This window comes from Cetorhinus maximus, chromosome 13 (assembly GCF_964194155.1).
Source record: "Cetorhinus maximus chromosome 13, sCetMax3.hap1.1, whole genome shotgun sequence".
In the NCBI taxonomy this organism is placed as follows: domain Eukaryota; kingdom Metazoa; phylum Chordata; class Chondrichthyes; order Lamniformes; family Cetorhinidae; genus Cetorhinus; species Cetorhinus maximus.
Genome location: NC_135891.1, coordinates 60,882,027 through 60,909,289, shown reverse-complemented (window position 1 = coordinate 60,909,289; position 27,263 = coordinate 60,882,027). Strand labels below are relative to the sequence as shown.

At 44.9% G+C, this 27,263-nt stretch overlaps 1 protein-coding gene across 5 annotated transcripts in view; it reads right to left on the bottom strand.

The window, feature by feature from the left end:
* cdh22 (cadherin 22) overlaps positions 1–27,263 on the bottom strand; it is a 736,258-nt gene that overhangs the window by 282,733 nt on the left and 426,262 nt on the right. For all 5 annotated transcript variants that reach the window (XM_078555429.1, XM_078555426.1, XM_078555424.1 and 2 more), the window contains exon 6: positions 6,244–6,497. In XM_078555429.1, coding sequence (XP_078411555.1) covers positions 6,244–6,497 — 254 coding nt within the window. The remainder of the gene's footprint in view (positions 1–6,243; positions 6,498–27,263) is intronic.

The following is a 27,263-nucleotide window of genomic DNA, read 5'->3' as shown; positions in this document are numbered from 1 at the left end:
CTTAGCTTCTCTAATCAGAATGTCAAAAAAGTTTTAATGGCATTAGGTGATAGGAGCTTAAAAGAAAAGCAAATTGTCTTAAAGTTACATCAACAATTTGTTCATCCCCCTTGTCACAGGTTAAAAATCCTACTAAAGGATGCAGGGGTAGTTGATGACGAGTACACAAAGCTTATTGAAAAGATGAGTGAAAAATATAATAGATGCAAAAAGTATTAGAGGACACCATCACAGCCTATTGTGAGTCTCCCATTATCATGAGACTTTAATGAAGTAGTAACAATGGATTTAAAGGTGTGGGACAAGGATAGAAACATTTTCACTTTACATTTCATAGACATGGCAATAAAATTCAGTCTGTCCACAGTAATACATGGTAAAGACAAGATTGATTATAGATAAAATCATGGAAAAATGGATAGGGACTGGATTGGGGGTACTAGCTAAATTCCAAACAGCCGAAGGTGGGCAGAATTTATCAGTGATGAATTTAAAGTTATACGAAAATATAAACATTGTAAGGATGATCACTGCAGCTGAAAATCCCTTCAGCAATGGACTTTGTGGGCAGCCCATGTGAAGTATTCACTTCAAATAGTTGGAGGCTATACTCTGTATTAGTTGGTCTATGGAAGGATGCGTGAAGTAAGTGGGTGAGGTGGGTGAGGCATTTAGGTAGTGAGGCAGGTGCATAGGTGGTAGGGGTGGTCAGTTCAAAGGCTAGTTAGGTCCGGTCAGCAGATTAGCTGGATAGGGAGTAGTCAAGTGGTGGGAGGGTGGGGTTTTGAGTTGGGGAGTAGGGGGGCATTAGTTTGTGATGGGGAGGGGTCAATTCTATAAATACATAGGCATTACACTAGGATTTTTCTGTCTAACATTTCCTGGGTAACTATTTAGGTAAGTAAGTTGGAAACGTCTGAAGTCTCCAACTCTAACTCAGAGTTGGAGGTATTCGTGGAGGGTCCCAAGGAGCAGGGGAATTGCCCATCTGAAGTTCAAACTTTAGGCAATTCGCACAGTGGTCAGTGTGTTAGGACTTCCACAGGATCCAGAAGAACAGCTTGGGTTAGACGTCCGGAAGATCTGAGCCATTACAAACCCTGGAATCAGAGGGTGGAATTTTCTGCTGCTACCAGGTGGGGGCACTTGATATGGCAGGAGACAAAAACCTGTTTCCTGTAAACTGTTGAAATTTTGTTCTCCTGACTTTCAAGAGTTTTTGGATTAAAGGCGGGTCGAGCTTCCCGACAAACAGTATTCCGGCAATAGTATTGAAGATTTGTGCTCCAAAACTTGTCATGCCCTTAGCCAAGCTGTTCCAGGACAGCTACAAACTGGCATCTACCCAGCAATGTGGAAATTTGCCCAGGTATGTCCTGTACTCAAAAAGCAGGACAAATCCAACCCGGCCAATTACCACCCCATCAGTCTACTCTCAATCGTCAGTAAAGTGATGATAGATGTCACCAACAGTGCTATCAAGCAGCACTTGCTTAGCTACAACCTGCTCACTAAACCTTAGTTTGGATTCCACCAGGGTCACTCAGCTCCTGACCTCATTACAGCCTTGGTTAAAGATGGGTAAAGGAGCTGAACTTCAGAGGTGAGGTGAGAGTGACTGCCCTTGACATCAAGGCAGCATTTGACCAAGTGTGAGCCTGAGCAAAACTGGAGTCAATAAGTATCAAGGGGAAAAATCTCCTCTGGTTGGAGTCATACCTAGCACAAAGGGAGATGTTTGTGGGTGTTGGAGATCAATCATCTCAGTTCCAGGACATCACTGCAGGAGTTCCTCAGCGTAGTGTCCTCAGCCCAACCATCTTCAGCTGCTTCATCAATGACCTTCATTCCACTATAAGGTCAGAAGTGGGGATGTTTGTTGATGATTGCACAATGTTCAGCACCATTCACGATTCCTCAGACACTGAAACAGTCCATGTCCAATTGCAGGAAGACCTGGACAATATCCAGGCTTGGGCTGACAAATGGCAAGGAACATTTGTGCCACACAAGTGCCAGGCAATGACCAACTCCAACAAGAGAGAATTTAACCATCGCCCCTTGACATTCAATGGCATTATCATTGCTGAATCCCCCATTATCAACATCCTGGGGATTACCATTGACCAGAAACTGAATTGGACTACCCATGTAAATACTGTGGCTACAGGTCATAGGCTAGAAATTCTTCAACAAGTAACTCACCTCCTGACTCCCCAAAGCCTGTCCACCATCTACAAGGCAGAAGTCAGGAGTGTGATGGAATACTCTCCACTTGCCTGGATGAGTGCAGCTCCAACAACACTCAAGAAGCTTGACGCCATCTAGGTCAATACAACCCGCTTGATTGGCACCCCTTCCACAAACATTCACTCCCTCCACCTCCGACACACAGTGGCAGCAGTGTGTACCATCTACAAGATGCACTGCAGGAACTCACCAAGGTTCCTTAGACAGCACCTTCCAAACCCAGGACTGCTAGCATCTAGAAAGTCAAGGGCAGCAGACACATGGGAACACCACCACCTGGAAGTCCTCAGCAAAGCCACTCACTATCCTGATTTGGAAATATGTCGCCGTTCCTTCACTGTCGCTAGGTCAAAATCCTGGAACTCCCTCCCTAACAGCACTGTGGGTGTAGCTACAGCATATGGAGTGCAGCATTTTAAGAAGGCAGCTCACCACCACCTTCTCAAGGGCAATTAGAGATGGGCAATAAATGCTGGTTTAACCAGCGACGCCCACATCCCATAAATGAATTAAAAAAAGTCAGGAACCCTATAAGCTCTCACTCCAAATTAAGTTCCCTGCCAGCGAGAATTTAGAATGTTAAGTTTTACAACTATATATAAGTGGCATGCACTTGACGAGCTTCACCTCTTCCATGACTTTGAGGTCTGTTGATGTTGTTTCTGCTTCTTGGGGATGTTGCATATCTTCACTCAAGTGCCATTAGCAAAATTGCACCAAGGCTGGACAAGGGAGGCAGGCAAAGGCTGGAAGGGCAGGTTAGGTTGGATGGGTGAAGGGTGGAGCAAAGGCTGGTCAGAAAAGGGGGGCTTACAGGTTGGAAGAGTGGGAGGTGGTGGGGGGGCAGTCAATGTCAGGGAAAGGGAGTGGAGGGGGGAATGTCCGGGGAAGGTCCAGGATGAAAGTCCGGTAGGTGAAGTTCTCATCGAGTGGGTCATAGAGGGGTGCTAAACAGGTGGCTCGGATAACGGGAGGGGCAGGGTGGGCATGGGGATTGTATCGCGTGTTGACCCTGAGGGGAGGGAAGGCATGTGGAGGTGGATCGTGGGTCCAGGGCAAAGGGAGGAGTTTCAAGGGTGACGGAGGGGAGAGAAATGATGATATTGGATGGGTCAAGGGTGATGAGGGGGAAGTTGGTGGGTGGCGAGGGAGGGTAGAAGGTGGTGGGGCAAGTTTCCAAACTGACCTTAAACACACAGTTAGTCAGTCAGTGAGATCCCTCGAGGTGGGAGGAGGATCTTTTCTAGTGAGTGGAGTTCAAGGTCAGCACAAGAGGCCGACTAAAGGGACACGCTAATAATTGTGAAGAAAATGGATATCAAAGATGCTCAGTTCTGTTCTCTCCTCTATGGTTAATCCTACAATACAGCAGATTTGTCCCTGACTCATGGGTCTAATGACATTGAAATCCTAGCAAGGTGTGGAGCTGCTGTCTATTCTCTGCATTTGTCATTAGCTGCAGTCAGAGGTAGGGATAAAGGGAGCGAGGGAGGTGGATGCCTACAAGGGGCGGTGCTGGTGGAGGGCAGCCGACTCATGACTCCAAACCTCCATCCTCCCGGGTGAATGATCATGGCTGACAATGGCTCATGTGGTTAGTCTTTCTATGCTGTCAAGGAAGTGGTCTCTCTATAGAGTCTAGAGGGTAGTGGAGACAAGTGGAAAAGTGTCCTTGTGAGGCTTCTTGCACATGGCTCTCACTACCCTGGTTAAAGAGCAGTGTCTCCATGCGCAGTCATGTATGCAAGGGAAGAACACCCATCTCCAGAACACCAGGAGGAGCAAGGGCCTGAGCAGCAAGAGGCATCCAGACCTCTATAAGGTCAAGAGTCTGGAGAACATGGAACACTGCAATGGCGAGTATTGGCCCGAACATGGGTGTAGTGCAGGTGGTGCTCCTATCTAGAGATGAGCAAAAGGCAATGCCAGAGGTGCCCTCATATGCCCTAGGATGTGGTTGCTCACATCTGCCAGCTTCTCCAGTACAAGCTGTGGCCTCAAGGGCTCTGGAGGAGCTCTTGGCCTGAATGAGTGAATGTCTGTCTGGGTGCCCTTTAAATTTAGTGCCAGGATCTTCGACCCTATGAAGTAATGATGGAGTGGGCAACTTCCTGCCTGTGCTGCCACAAGAATCACCAAGCTCCTCGCAGATGCATAATTAATGAACTGAAAAGCGGAAGATTGCGTGTGTTCACTCACCCCACCACCCAGTGAGAATCATACCGACTTTCCTGACCGCCACTAGACTTAGGCTGGAACTTCCCGCTCCCATTGGTGGCGGTTGTGTTTGGCGGCATGAGTGGACAATATGGCGTGAAAGCCAAATATTGGTTTTATGCTGGTGTGAAACCAGAGTGCGATCGGCCGCTCTGCCTGTCCATGGCAGGCTGCATTTCCCACCACCACACGTCAGAATCTAATTTCAATACTTTAGCCTCTCATTATATGCCTGCTCACCAGAATCATCCTCCCACGCTGGATCATCTGGGCCCACACCATTATGGTTCACAACTGTGCATAAGCGATGAAGCGATGTGCACCTGGCGAGCTGCACTTCACTTGGGACTTCAAGGTTTGTTTGTCTTCCTTGCTTCGGGCAGCACTTGCGGTCATCAGTGCCAGGCTTCGCAGGCAGCACCACATCACTTTTAGAAGGGCTTACAGGAAGGTGTCTACCTACCAGACCAGCCATAAGGTCAGGGTGGCTTTTCAACAGCTGCAGGTCTAGGGGTTGCTTAGGGAAGGGGGAGAAGTGGCCTCAGGCAAGGGAAGAGGCAGCAGGGCGAGGGCTGTACTGGGGAAGGAGGGTATCCCAGGGTATGTGTGGGGGCACAAGTTGATCTGCGCAAGTGGCCCCAAGATGGTGAGGGCTGAGGACACAATCTCCAGGGAAGATGAGGTCAGATGGAGATGTGAGGGTGTGTTTTTAGAGAGTGAGTGGTGATATCCCTTGAGCTGGCAGTGAGTGAGATGTCAGTGAATGTGTGATGGCCTTGTGAGTGTGTGAGTTTAGAGTGATAAGATGGTTGCCTTACCCTGGTGGCACGGATGAGATAATTCATCCTCTTTCTGCACTGGATGGCCAATCTCTTCTGTGCAGCGTTGGTACTGATCACCACTGTCATCACCTCCCAAGCTGGAGTGGTGAGATTGCTGGACCCCCTGCGGCCAGAGCAAGGGTGGAGGACATCATGGTGAGCCTCCAAAAGGCATTTCAGTGATGGGTTTCTGAATTCTTCTTGGCTTTCAGGGCCATGTCTTCACTGGAGCAGTCCTGGGCTGCCAGCATTGAGAACTGTGTGCATGGCTGCAGTTTGGATATGGCACCCGGAGTGAAGAAACAATGAAGTAATGGCCTGGTGGGCAATTCAGAGGCCGCCCGTCAGTGTGACAGTATGGTTCCTGTGGCTGCATAATTAATAAGGTGGGAAGTAGACGATACGGTGCGAAAACCCGCTATTGTGGCCGGTGGGTAAAATCTGGGACGATTCCACCTTAATCTTCAGAATGTAAAATTCCACCCATAGAATTTTACAAATTTCAGTGGTTCACTCATATCCTGCTGTCCTTACCTGAGCTATCCTATATGTGTTTGCAGCCCCACATCAGTGTGGCTGACTCTGAGCTTCTCTTTGAAGTAGCTGAGCAAGTTACTCAGCTGCATCAAGCTACCTCTTCTTCAAACAGGGCCATGAGACCTTTTCTATCCTCCTGAAAACTTAGGCAAGGCCTGGTCTGAAAGATGACAGTGTCAACTTAGGCACTGTGCTAAAATGCCTAGAGTCGGATTTGAACCCACATGCTTCTGACTCAGAGTGCAACTCATTGAGCTAACATTAACCTAAGTTGCAAATGTGGTGAATAAATTAGTATTTTTTTAATGAAGCACTTCCAACAGATGTACCGATAAATATACATGCACATAGATGGCAAACAGATATTTGGCTCAAGTTCCACACACAGCTGAAGCAACCAGAATGGAAAGACCTGTACCTGATGGGACTGTTAGTTAAGTCAGGATCCCGCGCAGTTATAGAGCCAATGACACTTCCAACATGGGCATCCTCTTGAACGTCTATCACATTTTTCTGCGAGATGAACACAGGTGGCTCATTGACGTCTTTCACCGTCACCCTGACGCTGGTCCAGTCCTTGAAAGATCTGAGGTTTTCAAACTGTGGGTCAACATGCTTATTCACTGCCTCCAGCAGCAGACTGTGTGTTCTCTTGGTTTCAAAGTCTAGCGGCTGAAAGAAGCACAGCAATGGGTTAGGTTTTTTAAAATAAATGTTATTGTTCATATTCACCACTTGTATTGTTCCTCTTATCGTCACTTATTTTACCAAAATGTTACAGGAGATCTCCTGCTGAAAGGCTCTATACAATCTTTTAACGATGAACTCTGACACAGTATATGGAATGTTGAATACACTTGAAAAGATTTTTCAGATCTTATATTGTATCTTTAATCATTGCGTCTTTTGGTAAGGAATAGCTGTTCCCTGTATTGTCCTATGAAACGAGGTAGTTATATATTGTGTGAGATAGCCAATTATTTTATTCTTCCATAAGTCAACACTGTTGATTGAGTTGACCATGAACGGATTCATTTTGTATGTTAGTCATGACAATTCCCTAATTAAGCATCCACCACACACAATAGCATTGCAGCAAATATAATGCAAATTCAAGGGCCTGATTCTGGGGACCCCGCTGGAGAAGAGCCTGAACTGTAGCAGCCATGACTGACATTGTGTGCAGCAGTGGAATCTATAATTAATATTTGGTAAATGTGTGAAGATTTCTCTGTCTGGGGATCAAGTGCAAACAAGGAATTCATTTTGTATTAAAACCACAAGGTTAAAAGCCTGTTGAACTGTGCTGACAGTGGCAGCCTTCAGAGGCCCATAAACAACCTGATACCACACCAATCCCTGTTGCAAAGCATCCCATGCTGCAACAATCCTCTGTGTAAATAAGCTTCTCCTAACTTCTTTCTTCCTTCTCTTAGCAATAATTCTTAGCAGTGATTCTGCAGAAGAAACAGTCTTTTCCTATTAATTCTCTCATAGCCCATCATAATTTAAAAAATCTATTAAATCTTGTTTAGCACTTCTGCACTGGTGGAGACAACAGGTTAGCAGAATGAGCAAACACAGGGCAGGTGTGACTTAATATGAGTCTTTGGGAGGTAAGAATAAGGAATGAAAGTAAACACTTGACAGAAAGGCAGTGTGTGGAGAGAGAGAGCTATGTGTTTAAACACATAATTCCCTAAAAGGACAAGTGTAGACTGTAGATATACACTACATTCCATAACTGCTGTAGATATGCACTACACTCCCTAACTGCATGTATACACTACACTCAGTAACTGCTGTAGATGTACACAATACTCCGCAAATACTGTAATATATGCAACACCTTAATTGTGGCACTACCACTGTGCTAAATGGGATAGAATTCACACTGATTGAGCCACTCAGAACTGGGCACTATTCAACACTGTGGGCCATCAGCAGTAGCAGAATTATATTCAGCCACAAACTGTAACCTCATGGCCCAGCATATCCTCCACTCTACCAGTACCATCAAGATGGGGAAATCAACCCTGATTCAATGAAGAGTGCAGGAAAGCATGCCAGGAGTAGCACCAGGCATATCTAAAAATGAGGTGTCAACCTGGTAAAGCTATAAAAGCTAAACTGGCGTGCCAAACAATGGAAGTAGCATGTGACAGACAGAACTAAGTGAATCCACCAATGGATCAGATATAAACTCTGCAGTCCTGCCACATCCAGTCGTGAATGGTGGTGGACAATTAAACAACTCACTGGAGGAGGAGGCTCCACAAATACTCCCATTCTCAATGATGGAGGAGCCCAGCATATCTGTGCAAAAGATAAGGCTGAAGCATTTGCTGCAATCTTCAGCCAGAAGTGCCAAGTGGATGACCCACAAACACCCCATCCTCTGTGATGGGGAAGCCCAGCACATAGTGCAAATGACAAGACTGAAGCATTTGCAACCATCTTCAGCCAGAATAGCCGAGTAGATGATCCATCTCGTCCTCTTCCTGAAGTCCCCAGCATCACAGAAGCCAGGGTTCAATGAATTTGATTCATTCCGCGTGATATCAAGAAATGGTTAAAGGCACTGGATACTGCAAAGGCTATGGGCCCTGACAATAATCTGCAATAGTACTGAAGGCTTGTGCTCCAGAGCTAGCCATATCCTGAGCCAAGGTGATCCAGTACAGCTACAATACTGGCATCTATCCGGGAATGTGGAAAATTGTCCAGGTATGTCCTGTACACAAAAAGCAGGACAAATCCAACCCAGCCAATTTCCGGCCCATCAGTCTATTCTTGATCATCAGCAAAGTGATGGAAAGTGTTGTTGACACTGCGATCGAGCAGCACTTACTCAGCAATAACCTGCTCACAGACACTCAGTTTGGGTTCCACCAGGGTCACTCAACTCCTGACCTCATTACAGCCTTGGTTCAAAGATGGACAAAACAGCTGAACTCAAGAAGTGCGGTGAGAGTGACTCCCCTTGACATCAAGGCAATATTTAATTCAGAATGACAGCAAGGAGCCCTAGCACAACTGGAGTCAATAGGAATTAGGGGAGAAGCTCTCCAGTGGTTGGAGTCATACCTAGCACAAAGGAAGATGGCTGTGGCTGTTGGAGTCAATTATCTCAGTCCAGGACATCACTGCAGGAATTCCTCAGGCTAGTGCTCCAACCATCTTCAGCTGCTTCATCAATGACCTTCCTTCCATCATAAGGGCAGAAGTGGGGATGTTCGCTGATGATTGCACAATATTCAGTACCATTCATGACTCCTCAGATACTAAAACAGTCCATGTGCACAGGCAGCAAGACCTGGACAGCATTCAGGCATGGACTGACAAGTGGTAAGTAACATTCATGCCACGCAAGTGCCAGGCAATGGCCATCTCCAACAAGAGAGAATCTAACCATCTCTGTTTGACATTCAATGGCATTACCATCGCTGAATCCCCCACTATCATCATCCTAGGGGTTATCATGGAGCAGAAACTGAACTGGACTAGCCATACAAATACTGTGGCTACAAGAACAGGTCAGAGGCTAGGAATCCTGCAGCCGAGTAACTCACCTCCTGACTCCCCAAAGCCTGTCCCCCATCTACAAGGCACAAGTGTGGAGCATAATGGAATACTCTCCACTTGCCTGGATGACTGTAGCTCCAACAACACTCAAGAAGCCTGACACGATCCAGGACAAAGCAGGCCACTTGCTTTCTATCCCATCCACCAAGTGAAATATTCACTCCCTCCACCGCCGATGGACAATGATAGCAGTGTGTACCATCTACAAATTGCACTGCAGCAACTCACCAAGGCTCCTTCGACAGCACCTTCCACCCCAAGACCTCTACCACCTAGAAGGCCAAGTGCAGCAAATTCATGGGATCACCAGCAGCTGCAAGTTCCCCTCCAAGCCATTCACCATCCTGACTTGGAAATATATCGCTGTTCCTTCACTGTCACTGTCAAAATCCTGGAACACCCTACCTAACAGCACTGTGGGTGTACCTATACCACATAGACTGCAGCAGTTCAAGAAGGCAGCTCACCACCACCTTCTCGAGCAATTAGGATTGGACAATAAATGCTGGGCTAGCCAGTGAGTCCACATCCCATGAAAGAATAAATCTAAAACTTCTTTAGTACTGCACTAGACTGGGACTTGAACCACAGCTTTTTCATTTAGAGACGAGTTTACCCCCTGAACCACAGATGACAATTATTTGGTTTTTTTTTTGCCAATGTATGTAAGAAATTAGCATTTTATCTACCTTATTTCATAATGGAAACTTCCAGAATTACAATAATCTAACAATTTTCATTTGCTGCTGACAAAATGCCTTTATTAATAACATTATGAAACAAATCTGACTAGCCTGCCCTTTTGAACACAATAATGATGAATAACTTCATTCTAAAGTCCTATATTTGTATATTGAGAATGAATAAAACTAAATAAAAGAGCGCTATTTTGTAATGCATTAATCCCTGAGTAAATGGTAGCAATGTCAGGAGTGTAACAATTCAAACATACTTCTCCCTGTGTTACGGGAACAGATGGGGACAAGATAAATGAGGAGTAGTGTTGCCTTTTAGTTTCACATATTTAACAGGAATCGGCAGTACTTAATGACAAAAAAGCAATTTAATTCTTTCTAAAGAAGCAAATTACTTCTGCACTTTGGTTTAGGTGTTTAAGAATATAAACGTGGATGTGGTTGAATATTAGCATCGTTGGACTAATTGTCTGTGTTATACAGAGAGAATTTCAATTTTTATAATAATCTGAATCAATAGGAAATGTCTGTCATTTCATATGTTACAGTGCCTTGTGATTTTACAGAAGGCTTATCTTTGGCCAGTGAAAAGATTGATAATTAAAATAAGGCCAGAAATCTTCCCACTCGAATCGCAATCTATAAGTGAGACAGTGGCAGTGCAATGCAAACAGAATCAGACAGAGGCTACATGACCTGTGTGAAATGGTTCAGCAGTAACAGAGCAATTCACATTCATTCCACAAAAAAGTATGCTTTTGGATAAATGTTTTTGCAGAAGCAGTGTTAGTTTTCACATGTATACTGACAACACCCAGATCTACCACAGAGCCACCTCTCTCAACTCCCCCACAGCTGCTAAATCATCAGTCTGCTTATGCGACATTGAGTACTGGATGAATAAAAATTTCCTACAATTAAATATTAGGAAGATGGAATCTGTTGTTTTAAGCCCCACTCCAAACTCTGTTCCCTAGCTGCCGGCTTCATCCCCCTTGCTGTTAACTGTCTGAGGCTCAGCCAGACAGTCTGTAACCTTGGTGTTATGCTTGACCCCGAGATAAGCTTCTGACGACATAGTTGTGACATCACTTAGAAAGCTCATTTCCACCTCTGTAATATTGCCCCACTTGGCTCCTGTTTGAGCTCATGTGCTGCTGAAGCCCTTAGTCATACCTTCATTACACATAGATTTGACTGGTCTCTGATATTCTACCCTTCATAAACTAGAGGTCATCCAAAACTCTGGTGCTGATGTTCTAACTTACATTAAGTTCCATCCCCTATTACCCCTGTACACTCTGACTTACATTAAGTTCCATTTAAGTAATGTCTTGACTTTAGATTCCTCCATGGCATCTGCTCTCCCTATCTCTGCAATCTCCACAACTCTCTGCAATATCTGCAGGTATTCATTTTGGACCTCCTGAGCATCCTTGATTTTAATCATTCTCGCCAACAGTGGCCATGCCTTCACTTGTCTTTGCCCTAAGCTCACTCCACCTCACTACCTCATTTTCCTCCATTAACACTCCTTAATTGTAATATTTATTTCCTTGATGGAGCTTTTGGTTATCTGATCTAATATTTTTATATGGTTCAGGGTTATAGTTTGTTTTATAATGCTCCTGTGAAGTACCTTGCGAGTTTGTATTATATTAAAGGCGCTATATAAATATAAGTTATTGTTGTTGAAAATTGTTAGAAAATGATTACGTGCAAGTGGGTTACATAGGAGTGAGTTGAAATATATCTTAAATTGAGGTCTGGTTAATATTTTTCATGTCATATTATTTAAGATCCTGGGCTAATCTGTCAATGTTGGTCACCACCAAGGATGACAATGCTAGGACAGGTAGCTATATAATGGCAAGTTTTGATAATTCATTAAAATATGGAAGAAGAAGATGGAGGTATAGAAATTAGAGGAGGGTGAGGAGTTCTACTGCTTTGAGGTCGTGAAAGAAAAAAAAAGAGTAGGAGGTTGTACAGCGAGTCTTAGGCTTGAATTTTTTTCACGTTGGACAGGCTTGGTGGGAGCGGGTGTGGGTGGTCACAGAGCCGACCACTGCCCGCAATCGGCTCTGCACCCCATTTTACGCGGGTGGGCCAATTAAAGTCTGCCCAGCATAATACGTGAGCGGTAGCACTGAGCACTACCTGTGCGGGCGGGGGCGGGGGGGGGGGGGTGGAGGTGAGGAGGGAGAGTCGGGTCCAGTGCTCTTCAATCTCCCTGAAGCACAGAGCTCCCTTAGGGAGATTGAAGCGCTTTCTAAAAAAATAAATAAATGCAATAAAAATTTAATGAAACATGTCCCCCCATGTGACTGTGTCACATGACATGGGACATGTTTTTATTTTTCAGAAAAAGTTTTTATTTAATTCGTCAAAGCTTTAGGAAACCTCATCCCGCTCGTGGAGGAAGTTTCCTAAAAAATGTAAAGGCCGCTTGGCCTTTTCGCCCACCCACCAACCATAAGGTCGGACAGGCAGCGTGAAATTCGGGTGAATTACCTGGTTAATAGCGTTAACAGGCCTATCAATTATCAGTGGGCGTGCAGCCAACTCCAGCACGTGCCCGCCGAATGAAATGTTGCGCGTCATTTTACGTGCTGGCGTGTCGGGCCCACCCCCGCACGTCGATTGTAAAATCCTGGCCTTAATTTCAAACAGGTAGAAATAAGAGCATGTGGGAGGGGTTATTTGGAACAAGAGAGGCAAGTTCAGTTGGACAATATTGCAGTGTTTTTAAAATAGGGGAAGGCATGAAAGGTTATAATGGGGGCGGGAGTGCGAGAGAAGCTAGAGAATAGAGAATGATCATCTGATATTTCAATGTATTGTCAATTACATTGTTAATGTCTGTTAATGTCAATTATATTGATAAGGTTAAGAGAAACAGGTGATGAGTACGAATTGTCCTTGAGCACATAGAGACTATAAATAGGGGATAGCTGGAACATTGGGTTGTCTGTGAGGGGAGCTGTGAGACTGAACAAGTCATTAAATTCTTTCAATGAAGAAAAGCTCTGTGCCTTGGCTTCGCCTTCACCAACCGGCTTGGTTCATGTTAACATGATTTTTGTTAACAATTGCTTTTTGTTGTATATTGTTCATGTTTGTGAGAAAAGCTAGAAGAGCTTGAATGTATGGGGTGTACTTGACCTTGTATAGTTAAGATTCTTTACAGTCTTGGAGAATGATAGCCTCGTGATCATGGTATGAGACTAGTAGCCTGAGAATTCAAATTCCACCACTGTAAGTTGCTAATTTGAATTCAACGAAGCTGATTTTTTTTTTAGGCTAGCAAAATTAAATTAACTGTGGCAGCTTCTTCGGGAAAAAATAAGCTGATTCACTCCTATCGTTCAGAAGGCAACGTCCAACCTTACCTTGTCTGGTTGAGATTTGACTGCAGTCCCAATTTATATAGTAATTTTTTAATACCATCAGCACAACTAATGAGCAATAAATACTGCCTTGAAGTTGCGTTTCCTACATTACAGAGCCAAATATTGAAGAAAATTAAACCTTTGATGCCTGTACCTATGTGTCTCTGTACTGGTTGAATGATTTTCTTGATATTCTTCAATTTTCTGCAAGTTTCCTTTATTTTGTAAATGATAAAATGAAGCCTGCAAGTGAAAAAAAAAAGAAGCATCCCTTCTTACTCACAATGCTCCAATGTGATGAGCTGCTACCATCAGGAATTATTTTGCAAGAATCAGCTTTCTGGAGAGTACAATCTCATTTTTGATTTGTTAATGTTGTTAGCTTTATATTTGTTTGTTCATGTTATGAGCCTAAAGCTTATCCTTCTGTCTCTGCGTGGTCTAAAAGGTCATAGTGTCTCATTTCTTTGGGAATCTGGGGAGAATATAACGAGCTAAACAACTTCTGTTCTGAATTATCTGAATTTTGCAACATCAAGCTTTGAATACAGGGAAATTCATGCCTATCGGAAATTGACAAAGCAACTGTTACAAATGTGGATCTGTACTCAAGTGAGGTTTTGTAGTCTTAGTTAGTTCCTGAAGCAGCCTGAGTGGTCTTAGCTTAATGGCTGTTGACCTAGACTGCCTGATATTTGCTAATATGATAACATACCCAGGAAATGTAACAATTCTTTCTCGTGATCTGGACCAGATCTTTCTGGTGTCTTTCACCAGGAGGTGTGTCTTTCACACATGTATTTCTTCAATCTCTCTAAAGGCAGACCAAGTTAATATGAGGACAGGACAGACTTGTTTCAAATTACCAAGCTGCATTAGTTCACAATAAGGTGAAGTAAACATGAGAAACACATATGATTGATTCATTTTCTTCAAGCTATGCAACTCATATTTACATAACGATGCAAAATAAAGACTATGCCACACTTTCCCTCTTAACATACTTGACTAAAACAAAGGGCTGGGTTTGACGCCCACCACCACACATTACCCAACCGTCCCGAGCATGTTTTTGGCCGGGGGCGAGGGGAGCATATAAAATAGGAGGGGTGCCCAGTCTACCACCTTCCCACCCACCCCTGAGCTATCCCCCATAAAACGGTAACCTACCTGCTATTTTTAAATAAATAATTAAGGGTCAATTGAGTTTTGTTACCAAGCCACTTGACTGGAATATTATTCTGCCCATGCCAAAATACTTTCCTACTAGGGGGCAAGGAGTCCACCCACCTCCCCATCCCACCATAAAATGCAGCTCAAGATCTCCCAACCACTTCCCGCATTTATAACCTGTTCAACTCAACAAAAGCCCTTACAGCTTTATTTTTAACAAAACTGATTTATCATGCATTTTGTTTTCTGAAGGCCCTCTCTGTGTATCAAATTGGAGGTCTCTTTTCTCATCCCTTTCTCACAGATTGGAAATGTTTCCAACAAGATGGGCTTCTCCAAGTACATAAAAAGGAAGAGAGTAGCTAAAGTAAACATTGGTCTCTTAGAGGGTGAGACTGGGGAATTAATAATGAGCAACAAGGAAATGGCAGCGACTTTGAACAAATATTTTATACCTGTCTTCCCAGTAGAAGAAACTAAAGGCATCCCAATAATAATGGAAAATCAAGGGGTAAAAAGGGTGGAAGAACTCAAAATAATCACGATTACTAGAAAAAAAGTGCTACTCAAACTATTGGGATTAAAGGCCAACATGGTCCCTGGACCTAATGCCAGCTAGGATCTGAAAAGAAATGACTGATGAGATAGTGAATGCATTGATTATAATTTTCCAAAATTCCCCAGATTCTGGAAAGGTATCAGTCGATTGGAAAACTGATAATGTAACACTTCTTTTCAAAAAAGGAGGGAGACAGAAAACAGAAAATTATAGTCCAGTTAATCTAGTATCTTTCATTGGGAAAATGCCAGAATCCATTAGAAAGGAAGTAGTAACAGGACATTGGCAAATCATAACACAATCAAGCAGCATCAAGATAGTTGTATGAAAGGGAAATGGTGTAAGAGTTCTTTGAGGATGTGATAAACAGGATGGATGAAGGCAATCAGTGGATTTTGTATATTTGAATTTTCAAAAGGCATTTGATAAGGTGTCACATACAAAGTTACTGCACAAGATTAGAGTTCATGGTGGTAATCTATTAGCATGGATAAAGGATTGGCTATCTCACAGGAAACAGAGTTGGGATAAATGGGTAATTTTCAAGTTGGCAAACTGTAATTATTGGATGCCGCAGAGATCAATGCTGGGACCTCAGCCACTTACAATCTATATTAGTGATTTGGATGAAGGGACTAAGTGCACTATAGCCAAATTTGCTGACCATACAAAGATGGGTAGGAAAGATAGCTGTGAGAAGGATACAATGGGCAGAATCGTCCCAGATTTGCACTAAGTGCAGTAGCGGGTGGATAAAACGCTGGCTGCAATGGCAGGTTTTCATGCTGTATCGTCCCAAACCCTCCGCACTAGTTATGCATTTCTGGGAAACATGTCATTTCCATGGTGGCCGGGCTCTCATTCGCCCGCCACGCCATCACCTCGCTGCTTCATCATGCCGGGTGCCAAATTAAAGTCCAGCCACGCGCACACATCTCAGTGCTTCCAGCCCATGACTACTGCAGGGAAGATGTCCACAAATGGCAAAAAGACTGCAGCCCCCAGGTTTAGTGACACATTGCTGGAATGCCTTTTGGACACCGTGGAGGCCTACCACGATGTCCTCTATCCCCACTCTGGCCACAAGATGGGTAGCGACGTACCAACTAGGCTTGGGAGGCGGTGGCAGTGGTGATCAGTGCCAATGCTGCACAGAAGAGGTTGGCCATCCAATGCAGATAGAGGATAAATGATCTCATCCGTGCAGCCAGGGTATGGCAACCATCTCATCATTCTAAACTCATACACTCAAACCCATCACACATTCACTGGCATCTCACTCACTGCCCGCTCAAGGGACATCACCACCCATTCTCACTCACACACCCTCACTTGTCCATCTAGCCTCATCTCCTCTGGAGGCTTCCTCCTCAGGCCTCACCATCTTGAAGCCACTTGCACAGATCTACATGTGCCCCCACACACAGTCTGGGTTATCCTCCTTCCCCAGTACAGCCCTCGCCCTGCAGTTTCTTCCCTTGCCTGAGGCCACTTCTCCCCCTTCCTCAAGCAAGCCCCAGCCCTGCAGCCATTAAAAAGCCACCCATATATGTCTGATCTGGTAGGTAGAGACCTGCCGAGAGCCCTCCTAAAAGTGATGTGGTGCTGTCTGTGAAGCCTGACGCTGATGACTGCGAGTGCTGACCAAAGCAAGGTAGGCAAACAAATCTGTAGTCCCGTGTGAAGTGCAGCCTGCCAGCATGTCGCTTATGTGCTGTTCTGAAACATGTCGACATGTTTTCTCATCAATGTGGGTGGATGATCCAGTGAGGGGGGGGAGGGGGGGGGGGGTAGCGGTAGGTGGAAGATTCCAGCAGGCAGGCCTAATAATGATATGCTAATGTATTACAATGAGGTTCCCGACATCTGATGGCAGAGAGCGCCATCAGCGAGCTGAGTGGACAATCGCGAATTGGTTTCAAGCCGTTGTGAAACTGATCGTGCAATATTGTCCATTCATACCACCGAACACGCTCGACGTCAATGGGCACGGAAAATCCCGGCCAAAGAGTCTGCAAAGTGAATGGGCAAAGAACTGGCAGACGGAGCATAATGTGGAAAATGTGAGTTTATCCACTCTGGTAGGTAGAACAGAACAGCAACACATTATTTAAATGGAAATTGACACAGAATGCTGTGGTAAGAAGGACCTGGGTATCCACAAAACATTAACATGCTGGAATGTTGATCTTTGTTGCGGGGAGGGGGGCGGTGGATATAAAAGTAGGGAAGTTGTGTTACAACGTTACAGTGCGCTGGTGAGGCCACACCTAGAGCACTACATCCAGTTTTGGTCTCCTTATTTTAGGAGGGATTTGCTTGCATTAGAGGGAGTTCAGAGAAAGTTCACTAATTTGATTCATGGGACGTAGGGGCTGTGTTACAAGGAAAGATTGAGTAGGTTGGACCTATACTCATTGGAGTTTAGAAGAATGAGAGGTGATCTTATTGAAACATGTAAGATTCTGAGGGGACTTGACAGGGTAGATATTGAAAGGATGCTTCCCCTGGTGGGGGAGCCTAGAACTCGAGGTCATAGTTTCAGAATAAGTGGTTGCCCATTTAAGATGGAGGTGAAGAGGAATTTCTTCTCTCAGACGGTCCTTAATCTTTGTAATTCTACTACCTCAGAGAGCAGTGAAGGCTGAATCATTGAATATGTTCAAGGCTGAGATAGACAGATCTTGAACTATTGCAGAGTCAGGGGTTATGGGAAACAGCCAGGAAAGTGAAGTTGAGGCCAAGATCAGATCAACCATGATCTTATTGAATGGTGGAAGAGGCTCGAGTGGCTGTATGACCTATTCCAGCTCCTATTTCTAATATCCTTATGGGTGAGAAAATGAACTGAACTGACCAGTAACTGAACTGGACTAGCCATATAGATACTGTGGCTACAACAGCAAGTCAGAGGCTAGGAATCCTCCACTGAGTAACTCACCTCCTGACTCCCCAAAGCCTGTCCATCATCTACAAGGTACGAGCTAGGAGTGTGATGGAATACTCTCCACTTGCCTAGTTGAGAGCAGCTCCAACAACACTCAAGAAGCTCAACACTATCCAGGACAAAGCAGTCCACTTGATTGGCACCTCTTCCAGAGACATTCGCTTCCTCCATCATCAACACACAGCAGCAGCAGTGTGTACCATCTACAAGATGCACTGCAGGAACTCACCAGGACTCCTTAGACAGCACCTTCCAAACCTATGACTACTACCATCTAGAAGGACAAGGGCAGCAGATAGATGAGAACACCACCATCTGGAAGATCCCCCCCATGACACTCACCATCCTGACTTGGAAATATAGTGCCATTCCTTCACTGTTGTTGGGTCAAAATCCTGGAACTCTGTCCCTAACAGCACTGTGGGTGTACCTACACCATATGGACTGCAGAGGTCCAAGAAAGCAGCTCACCACCACCTTCTCAAGGGCAATTAGGGATGGGCAATAAATGCTGGCCTAGCCAGCAACGCCCACATCCAAGGAATGAATAGAAAAAAACTTATATAAGCTAACAAATTGCTTTACTCTGAGATAAACAATTTCCAATTAGTATATGTACCATCTTTCATTAGCAACCTAGCAAAAGAAAATCACGAAGAATGCACATTGTTTTTTAAAATTTCTGCAATAATGGTAACTTTCTCCAGGCGCTTTTATGGAGAAGTGTCCAAAAGAATCTTGAAGTGAACCTACAGCTGATTCTTAAGATGCTCTACTCAAGTATCTTGCAGGTTTTAAGGCAAACATCATAGCGAGTGGCCTGGTTCAAGAGCTAATATTTGGCATGTATTGATCTTGAAGTGCTGGGTCCATTGATCTTTTTCAACATTACTTTCAAGAATTGTGTCTTTGTTTTAGCAGTTAGTTCTAAGCCATCAGAAATTGTGCATTCTTGGCCTCGATATGATATGTCAAAATCTTGCCAGAGGCTGCAGACCGCCAAGGGAGCTAATCCTTAACTGTGAATCGATCATGCCAATCATGTTGCATGTATCCTATAAACAATCAATGGCCAGGTTGGTTTCTCTGTCATTTTTCCATTAATCAACTTTGCAATTATTGTTGACAGATGGAAGTCATGAAGCAATGCTGATCAAACTCTGATACACCATACTAAAGATTTTGTATTAGAATGGAACTTTTCTCCCCCAATCCTGGCTGAACTAGGTTCCATTACAGACCATTGCACTTAACACCTGATAAGTAAACCTCTTGAAGGAAAAGAGATTAGCAGCTCCATCTTATATGAATTTTTAGTCCAACAATAACAGACTGCAAAGCAGTGATTGCATTGGCCGAGTGCCATCAGAATTTGCCCAGATACAATTCCAACACAAGCAACAGTTGAATAATGGCATGAGATGGTAGATTGCCCTTCGAGTCTGGAGAATGGGATAAGAACACTTATCAAGGGCAATTAGGTGGTCAAACCTAAGTGCCACAGCTTTTCTTTGGAATATTTTGTTATAATGAGTCTTAAACGTATTGAACTTCCACCCAGAAAGTGTATTTTTGCAGCAGCTGTTAATTGTAAGCCACCGGAAAAGCCCCCATGGTAAATTCTTGTCCTGGATATTGAACATCGAACTCCAGATGAGGCTGTGGAGACTTCAGGATGACTAACCCCACCGAAGCCTGCACATCACAGCTAAAGTTAATTACGGACAGTTGTGCTGATATATAAATGTGGCCGCTGACTCAACAGTGCATTGAAAAAAGCCTTTGATGAGTGCAATTTATTTTCTACTTTATTGGGAGTGAGAGGGAGTTTCTGGAACAGATTAGGACAAAGATTGATGCCCTTTGGCTTCTAACTTGCATCCGAGTGCAAAATCAGTATAATTGTCTGCTCTGACTCACTGTAGTATTACATCTGTAGGAGTTCGGGTACGCACTCTAACACTGTAGCCATTTTCAAATTAATTATTAATACCGTTTGAGTGGCATTACTCATGGTAAATCAGAGGATATGGTGTTCCTGTCATTATCAGACACTATGCCGCACAATTCATTATTCTGCTGCTAAGGTGAGCGTAACAGCTCTGCTTTATAAAGAGCCGTGTTGCCATAAATTGGCAGATGAGGTTAATTATAAGCTTATTGTTGAGGCAGGTTTGTCTTATAGATTGACAGTTGTTTGTAAATTGCTAGCACTTCCCCTTAAATAGTAAGAAGAACCAACAAGAAATGGCTGTTTTTCTTTAAAAGAAATGCACATGTTAAATGTTTGGCTCCTCTCTATTTAATTATAATTTAGTGGCAGCTTTATGAATATGACATTTTGTCCATACCACGTGGAAGCTCAACAGAATTTTATGTGAAACATTTTTAAGACACAGTAGGCAATCTTTTCTTTATGTTTCATTGAAAACATAAAACTGCTTTGCATGGCTCCTAATTAATTAAAATGCTAAATGTGACTAAACTGTTTAAATTGGTGTACTAAATTTACATACTTCAAGTTCTTTCAATTGAGTTACGCATTTTAAAAAAAAATTGTTTGGAAAGAGTTGTTCTGTAGTAGTTTTGGAATGTAAGGTGAAAGACATTCCTTAAGGATTCAACCAAGGATGTTGATGCTCTTGCCAAACATACAGACACTTGGGAACACCTCCACCTTGGAGTTCCCTTCCAAACCACCTACCATCCTGACTTGGAAATGTGTTGCTGTTCCTTCACTGTCGCTGGGTCAAAATCCTGGAATTCCCTCCCTAACAGCACTGTGAGTGTACCGACACTATATGGACTGCAGCAGTTCAAGAAGGCAGCTCACCACCTCAAGGGCAATTAGGGATGGGCAATAAAAATGCTGGCCTAGCCAGCGATCCCTACATCCCATGAATGATTAAAAAAAAGGGCCTCACCATTCAGCATGATGCCAGAGCACGTACATTTTATTACTAATACATTGCCCAGGCTCTGCACCTGTCTTCAAGTCTATGAACAATGATATCTGGAGTAATTAGTTCCTTCTATCAGTTTAGGGAGCATATACACGTCTCATTATTTTCTCCACCTGAATTGTTTATTCTCTCCCCTTGTAACTAATCCTTTCAGTTACGTTAATGATCTGAAACCTTTGAACTGACAAGGTAATTTAATATTGCTGCTTTTTTTGTGAAGATGCACAGGTCTGGACATCCATAACAAGCTGCAGGATACACCATTTGTGATTGTGGGTCCATTCTTCATGTATTGTGACAATTGTGGCTGGGCCTTCACCGCTGAATCAGAAAGCTATGGATTCAATCCCTACTCCAGAACCCGATTGCAAAATCTAGGTTGACATTCCAGTATAGTACCGAACAGGAGTACTGCACTGTCAGAGAGAAATAAGAGCGGAATTTTGAGGTTCCCTGCGGCAGGTTTGGAGCTGACCTGTCAAATTCTGCAGGTCAGGTTACTGCCACTTACTCTCTTGCCCTGATCTCACCGCCATCTTACAGGTGGCGGGTGAGGCCTAGAGTGGCTCACCTGCCCTCACCCCAATTGAGGCCCTTAAGTGGCCACTTCTTTCCCCGGCTACAATTTTTCAACCAATGGCAGGGGATTGGTGACAGGGGGAGGGGGGAGGCCCAGCAAGTTAGCCTGCTTGGGTCTTGGGCAGGAGACAGTTGAGTGCCTTCTTCATGGGCCCCCTTCCCCCTTGACCAATTGGACCTCCACACAAGGTCAGCAGCCCCCCCTCCCCCTAAGTGTGTTCCTCCCTCCCAAACATTGATCCCTGCCCTCCCCCAAAGGAACTCCTGTCCTGGTTCCACCAAGAGCCCCCAGGACTTACTTTTCATCCAGTTCCCGGCTCTTTGTTTCCTGGGACTAGATATAGTCTCAGCGGTGGCCACCGCTCCCAGTAGCACTGCTGGGATCAGAGACTTGCCGACCAATCAGTTTGACTGATATCTCTTGGAGTTGGGGCTTCTTCCCCAGATGGAGGCAGAAGGCTATTGAATTTCTGGGCTCTCAGCCGAGCCTCATTATGTATGCTTGGCTGAGAGCCCATAAATCCATTCAAGTGCTAAAAAGCCTAAGCCCCATAGAAAATGTTGCTTGATTGATAGTACTGGCTCTCTGACCTATGCTGTCAATTTCACAATGTTTATTTACAGAAGATAAAGAGGTTTCAGTTGCTTACAGTTTCAACTATTGATACTTTAAAGGGTCTAAATGACTGACCCTTTCATTGGGCTGCAGTAAAACAGAGATGTTTTTTTAAAGAAAGTGAAAAGCTATTAATGAATGACTGGCTGGTTTTAAAAGCCAATTTTTTACACATCCTACTGCCACTATTGCAGTCATTGGTTCTTTACAGTGTGTTCATGGAAGTTCCACAGCTTGGCATGAGGGGGGGGAGCATGAGGGGCCATAGGAGTTTTTGGGGGGAATATCGTGGCATGGGGAGCATGAGGAGGATCTTTTGAAATTAACTTATTAAAAATTCCCCTCCTGCAGACTATGGTTCACAGCAGTTCTGATGTGCTGTGTACCATAGCTCTTTAAAAAGGTGGCTTGCCTCCATGAAAATTGTGGAGTACTAGAACAAAATGGAGCCGGCAAGAATGCAGGATGTGGGTTCTTGACCTGAACCAGCCCGTACCCTGAAAGACACTTCTGAAAATCAGAAAGCCTGGGAATAAGGTTGGGAATCCCAGAATCAGGACATACCCGCCATTTTTAAAGGACTCTTGAGTCACCCCAAATCCATGAAAATCCAGCCTACTGACCATCACTGGGATATGGGTTCCACACACCATGGGCTGAATTTTGCCATTGGTGAGCAGGGGGCTGGGCCCGCTCGCCGACGCGCAAAATGACGTGGGAAGTCGGGAACCCCCGATGTCATCCTGCCCAATTTAAATTTTCAGGAAGGCGGGGGCACAGCGAAATCAGCCATTGACAGGATAATTAAAAGAATTAAAGGAACTGCCCGTTCAAATTTAAGGTTAGTGGGCAGGCCAGGAGCTCTGGCGGGCTTCTGAAAAAACATGAAACCTCATCCACCGGCAGGATGAGGTTTCATGTAGGGATTTAAAAAGTTGAATAAAGTTTTAATTAAATTTATTAATATGTCCCATCTCATATGATATTGTCACATGAGGGGGACATGTTAAGGATTTTTTTATTTTTTCTATTTTTAAAGTTTATACAACTGTCAGTGATCTCCCTGAGGCAGCACTTAGCCTCAGGGAGATGTGCGCTTTTTCGTGCGCATGTGCGAAAGAGTGCACTCTTGCTTTTGGGGAATCCCCACTGCCCGCACAGGAAGCGCATAGCGCTTCCTGCTGGACGTCACGCTGGACGGGCCTTAATTGGCCCGCCCACGTAAAATGGCGGCGGGGCCCGCTTCTCCGGCAGGGATTGGCTCCCCACCCGCCAGAGATTGAGTCAGGCCCGCCCACCCGGTGGGCAGAAAACCCTGCCCCATGACTCTCAATGGGGCATGGGTTCCACACACACTGACTCTCACTGGGGTACAGGGAACACACACACACTGACTCCTACTGGGGTATGGGTTCCACACACACTGACTCACTGGGGTATGGTACCACACACACTGACTCTCACTGGGATATGGGTTCCACACACACTGACTCTCACTAGGATATGGGTTCCACACAAACTGACTCTCACTGGGATATGGGTTCCATACAAACTGCCTCTCACTGGGGTATGGTACCACACACACTGACTCTCACTGGGGTATGGTACCACACACACTGACTCTCACTGGGATATGGGTTCCATACAAACTGACTCTCACTGGGGTATGGTACCACACACACTGACTCTCACTGGGATTTGGGTTCCACACACACTGACTCTCACTGGGATATGGGTTCCACACAAACTGACTCTCACTGGGATATGGGTTCCATACAAACTGACTCTCACTGGGGTATGGTACCATACACACTGACTCTCACTGGGATATGGGTTCCACTCACACTGACTCTCACTGGGGTATGGTACCACACACACTGACTCTCACTGGGGTATGGTACCACACACACTGACTCTCACGGGGATATCGGTTCCACACCATCTGACTCTCACTGGGGTATGGTACCACACACACTGACTCTCACTGGGATATGGGTTCCATACAAACTGACTCTCACTGGGGTATGGTACCACACACACTGACTCTCACTGGGATATGGGTTCCACACACACTGACTCTCACTGGGGTATGGTACCACACACACTGACTCTCACTGGGATATGGGTTCCACACACACTGACTCTCACTAGGATATGGGTTCCACACAAACTGACTCTCACTGGGATATGGGTTCCATACAAACTGCCTCTCACTGGGGTATGGTACCACACACACTGACTCTCACTGGGGTATGGTACCACACACACTGACTCTCACTGGGATATGGGTTCCATACAAACTGACTCTCACTGGGGTATGGTACCACACACACTGACTCTCACTGGGATTTGGGTTCCACACACACTGACTCTCACTGGGATATGGGTTCCACACACACTGACTCTCACTGGGATATGGGTTCCACACAAACTGACTCTCACTGGGATATGGGTTCCATACAAACTGACTCTCACTGGGGTATGGTACCATACACACTGACTCTCACTGGGATATGGGTTCCACTCACACTGACTCTCACTGGGGTATGGTACCACACACACTGACTCTCACTGGGGTATGGTACCACACACACTGACTCTCACGGGGATATCGGTTCCACACCATCTGACTCTCACTGGGGTATGGTACCACACACACTGACTCTCACTGGGATATGGGTTCCATACAAACTGACTCTCACTGGGGTATGGTACCACACACACTGACTCTCACTGGGATATGGGTTCCATACAAACTGACTCTCACTGGGGTATGGTACCACACACACTGACTCTCACTGGGGTATGGTACCACACACACTGACTCTCACTGGGATATGGGTTCCATACAAACTGACTCTCACTGGGGTATGGTACCACACACACTGACTCTCACTGGGATATGGGTTCCACTCACACTGACTCTCACTGGGGTATGGTACCACACACACTGACTCTCACTGGGGTATGGTACCACACACACTGACTCTCACGGGGATATCGGTTCCACACCATCTGACTCTCACTGGGGTATGGTACCACACACACTGTCTCTCACTGGGATATGGGTTCCACACGATCTGACTCTCACTGGGGTATGGTACCGCATACACTGACTCTCACTGGGATATGGGTTCCACTCACACTGACTCTCACTGGGATATGGGTTCCACACAAACTGACTCTCACTGGGGTATGGTACCACACACACTGACTCTCACTGGGATATGGGTTCCATACAAACTGACTCTCACTGGGGTATGGTACCACACACACTGACTCTCACTGGGATATGGGTTCCACACAAACTGACTCTCACCGGGGTATGGGTTCTACATACACTGGCTCTTGCCGGGGTACTGTCATGAAGATATATTAATGTATGTAATGTTATTGGAAATTACTTTAAATTGGACTTGTAGTGGGGTCTGTGTCTGTGGGTGTATCTGTGTGTATCTTAATTGGATTAAAGCCAGCTAGTTGGGTGCTTTGATGTTTAGTAGTTTGGGATGTTAAACACTAAGGTAAAATGGGGACATTTGCATTTTGTTGAATAAACCATTCAAAGGCTGGGGGTGAAATCTTGCACCTAGCTAGGAGACACCAAGCAATATGCTTATATTGCTAATAAAATTGGCACTATGGAAGGGGTTTTATAGTTAAAAGAAGTGGAGTTCAAAAGGCCTGGTGATACAATGAGAATTTACATTCAAAGGGATGGCTACGTATATACAGAAGAGTTTTGTGTGTGGGTCAGAGGCATGTGAGATCTAAGCACCTGTAACCCCTACAACTGTCTGCAAAGGAAACAAATTGAAAGGAACCTCATTTTGAATTCATAAGATAAAATGTGCTTTGCCTGGTGTCTGTTTAAGTCTATGGGTTATTGTTGCCTTGGGGAAGATTACCTGGGAGAAATTAATTTAGGGATTTGTTGAAAAGTTATTATAGTAGTAATTTGTAGACATGTATGTGTTTAATTTCTTATTAAAATTAATAAATGTTTAATTTAATTTACATAAAAAAAACTCTGGAGGCTTGGTGGTTTCATTTCTGAATTCAAAACTGCATCTCAAACATACCAATTGAAAATATAGGTTATGACAGTTGTTTAAAGTTTCCCTCTGGGATTTTAAATAGCTCAGCCTTTACCAACTGCTGTGTCATAACAGGTACAGGTTACACACACACTGACGCTCACTGGGGTATGGGTTCCACACACACTGACTCTTACTGGGGTATAGGTTACACACACACACTGACTCTCACTGGGGTACAGGTTACACACACACACTGACTCTCTTTGGGGTTCAAGTTCCACATACACTGACTCTCACTAGGATATAGGCTCCACATGCACTGATTCTTACTGGGGTCTGGCTCCCACAAACAGTGACTCTCACTGCTGTACAGGTTCCATACACTTGAATCTCACTGGGATATGGGTTCCATATGCACTGACTCTCACTGGGTCCCAGCTCCCACAAACACTGACTCTCATTGTGGTACAGGTTCCAAGTACATTGGCTCTCACTGGGGTAGGGTTCCACCACCAAGAGCAGTCAAGATAGAAGAACGGCGGGTAGGAGTGTGGGTTTGGGGTGAGCATGGGAGGTATGGTCCAGACTGCAGGCCTGAGTTGGCGGTGGGGGAGGAGTCCCAGTCAGTGTCCCAGGTCAGGCAACAGGCAGCAGGCTTGAATGGGTAGCAGGGTAGGAGGGGGTGGGGATGTGTAGGAGCTCTCTGACACCTGAGAAAGGTGGCAAAATCCAAGTGTAGAGAGAGTGGAGATGGAGGAAGAGATATGTGAGTGGGGGTTGAGTGGAGATGGAAGGTCAGTATGAATGAGTGGGTGCTGGGTGGGGGCGGGAGGGAGGACATAGGTATGTGTCGGGGGAGGGAGGCTTTTTGATTGCTTTTAGTGCCTGA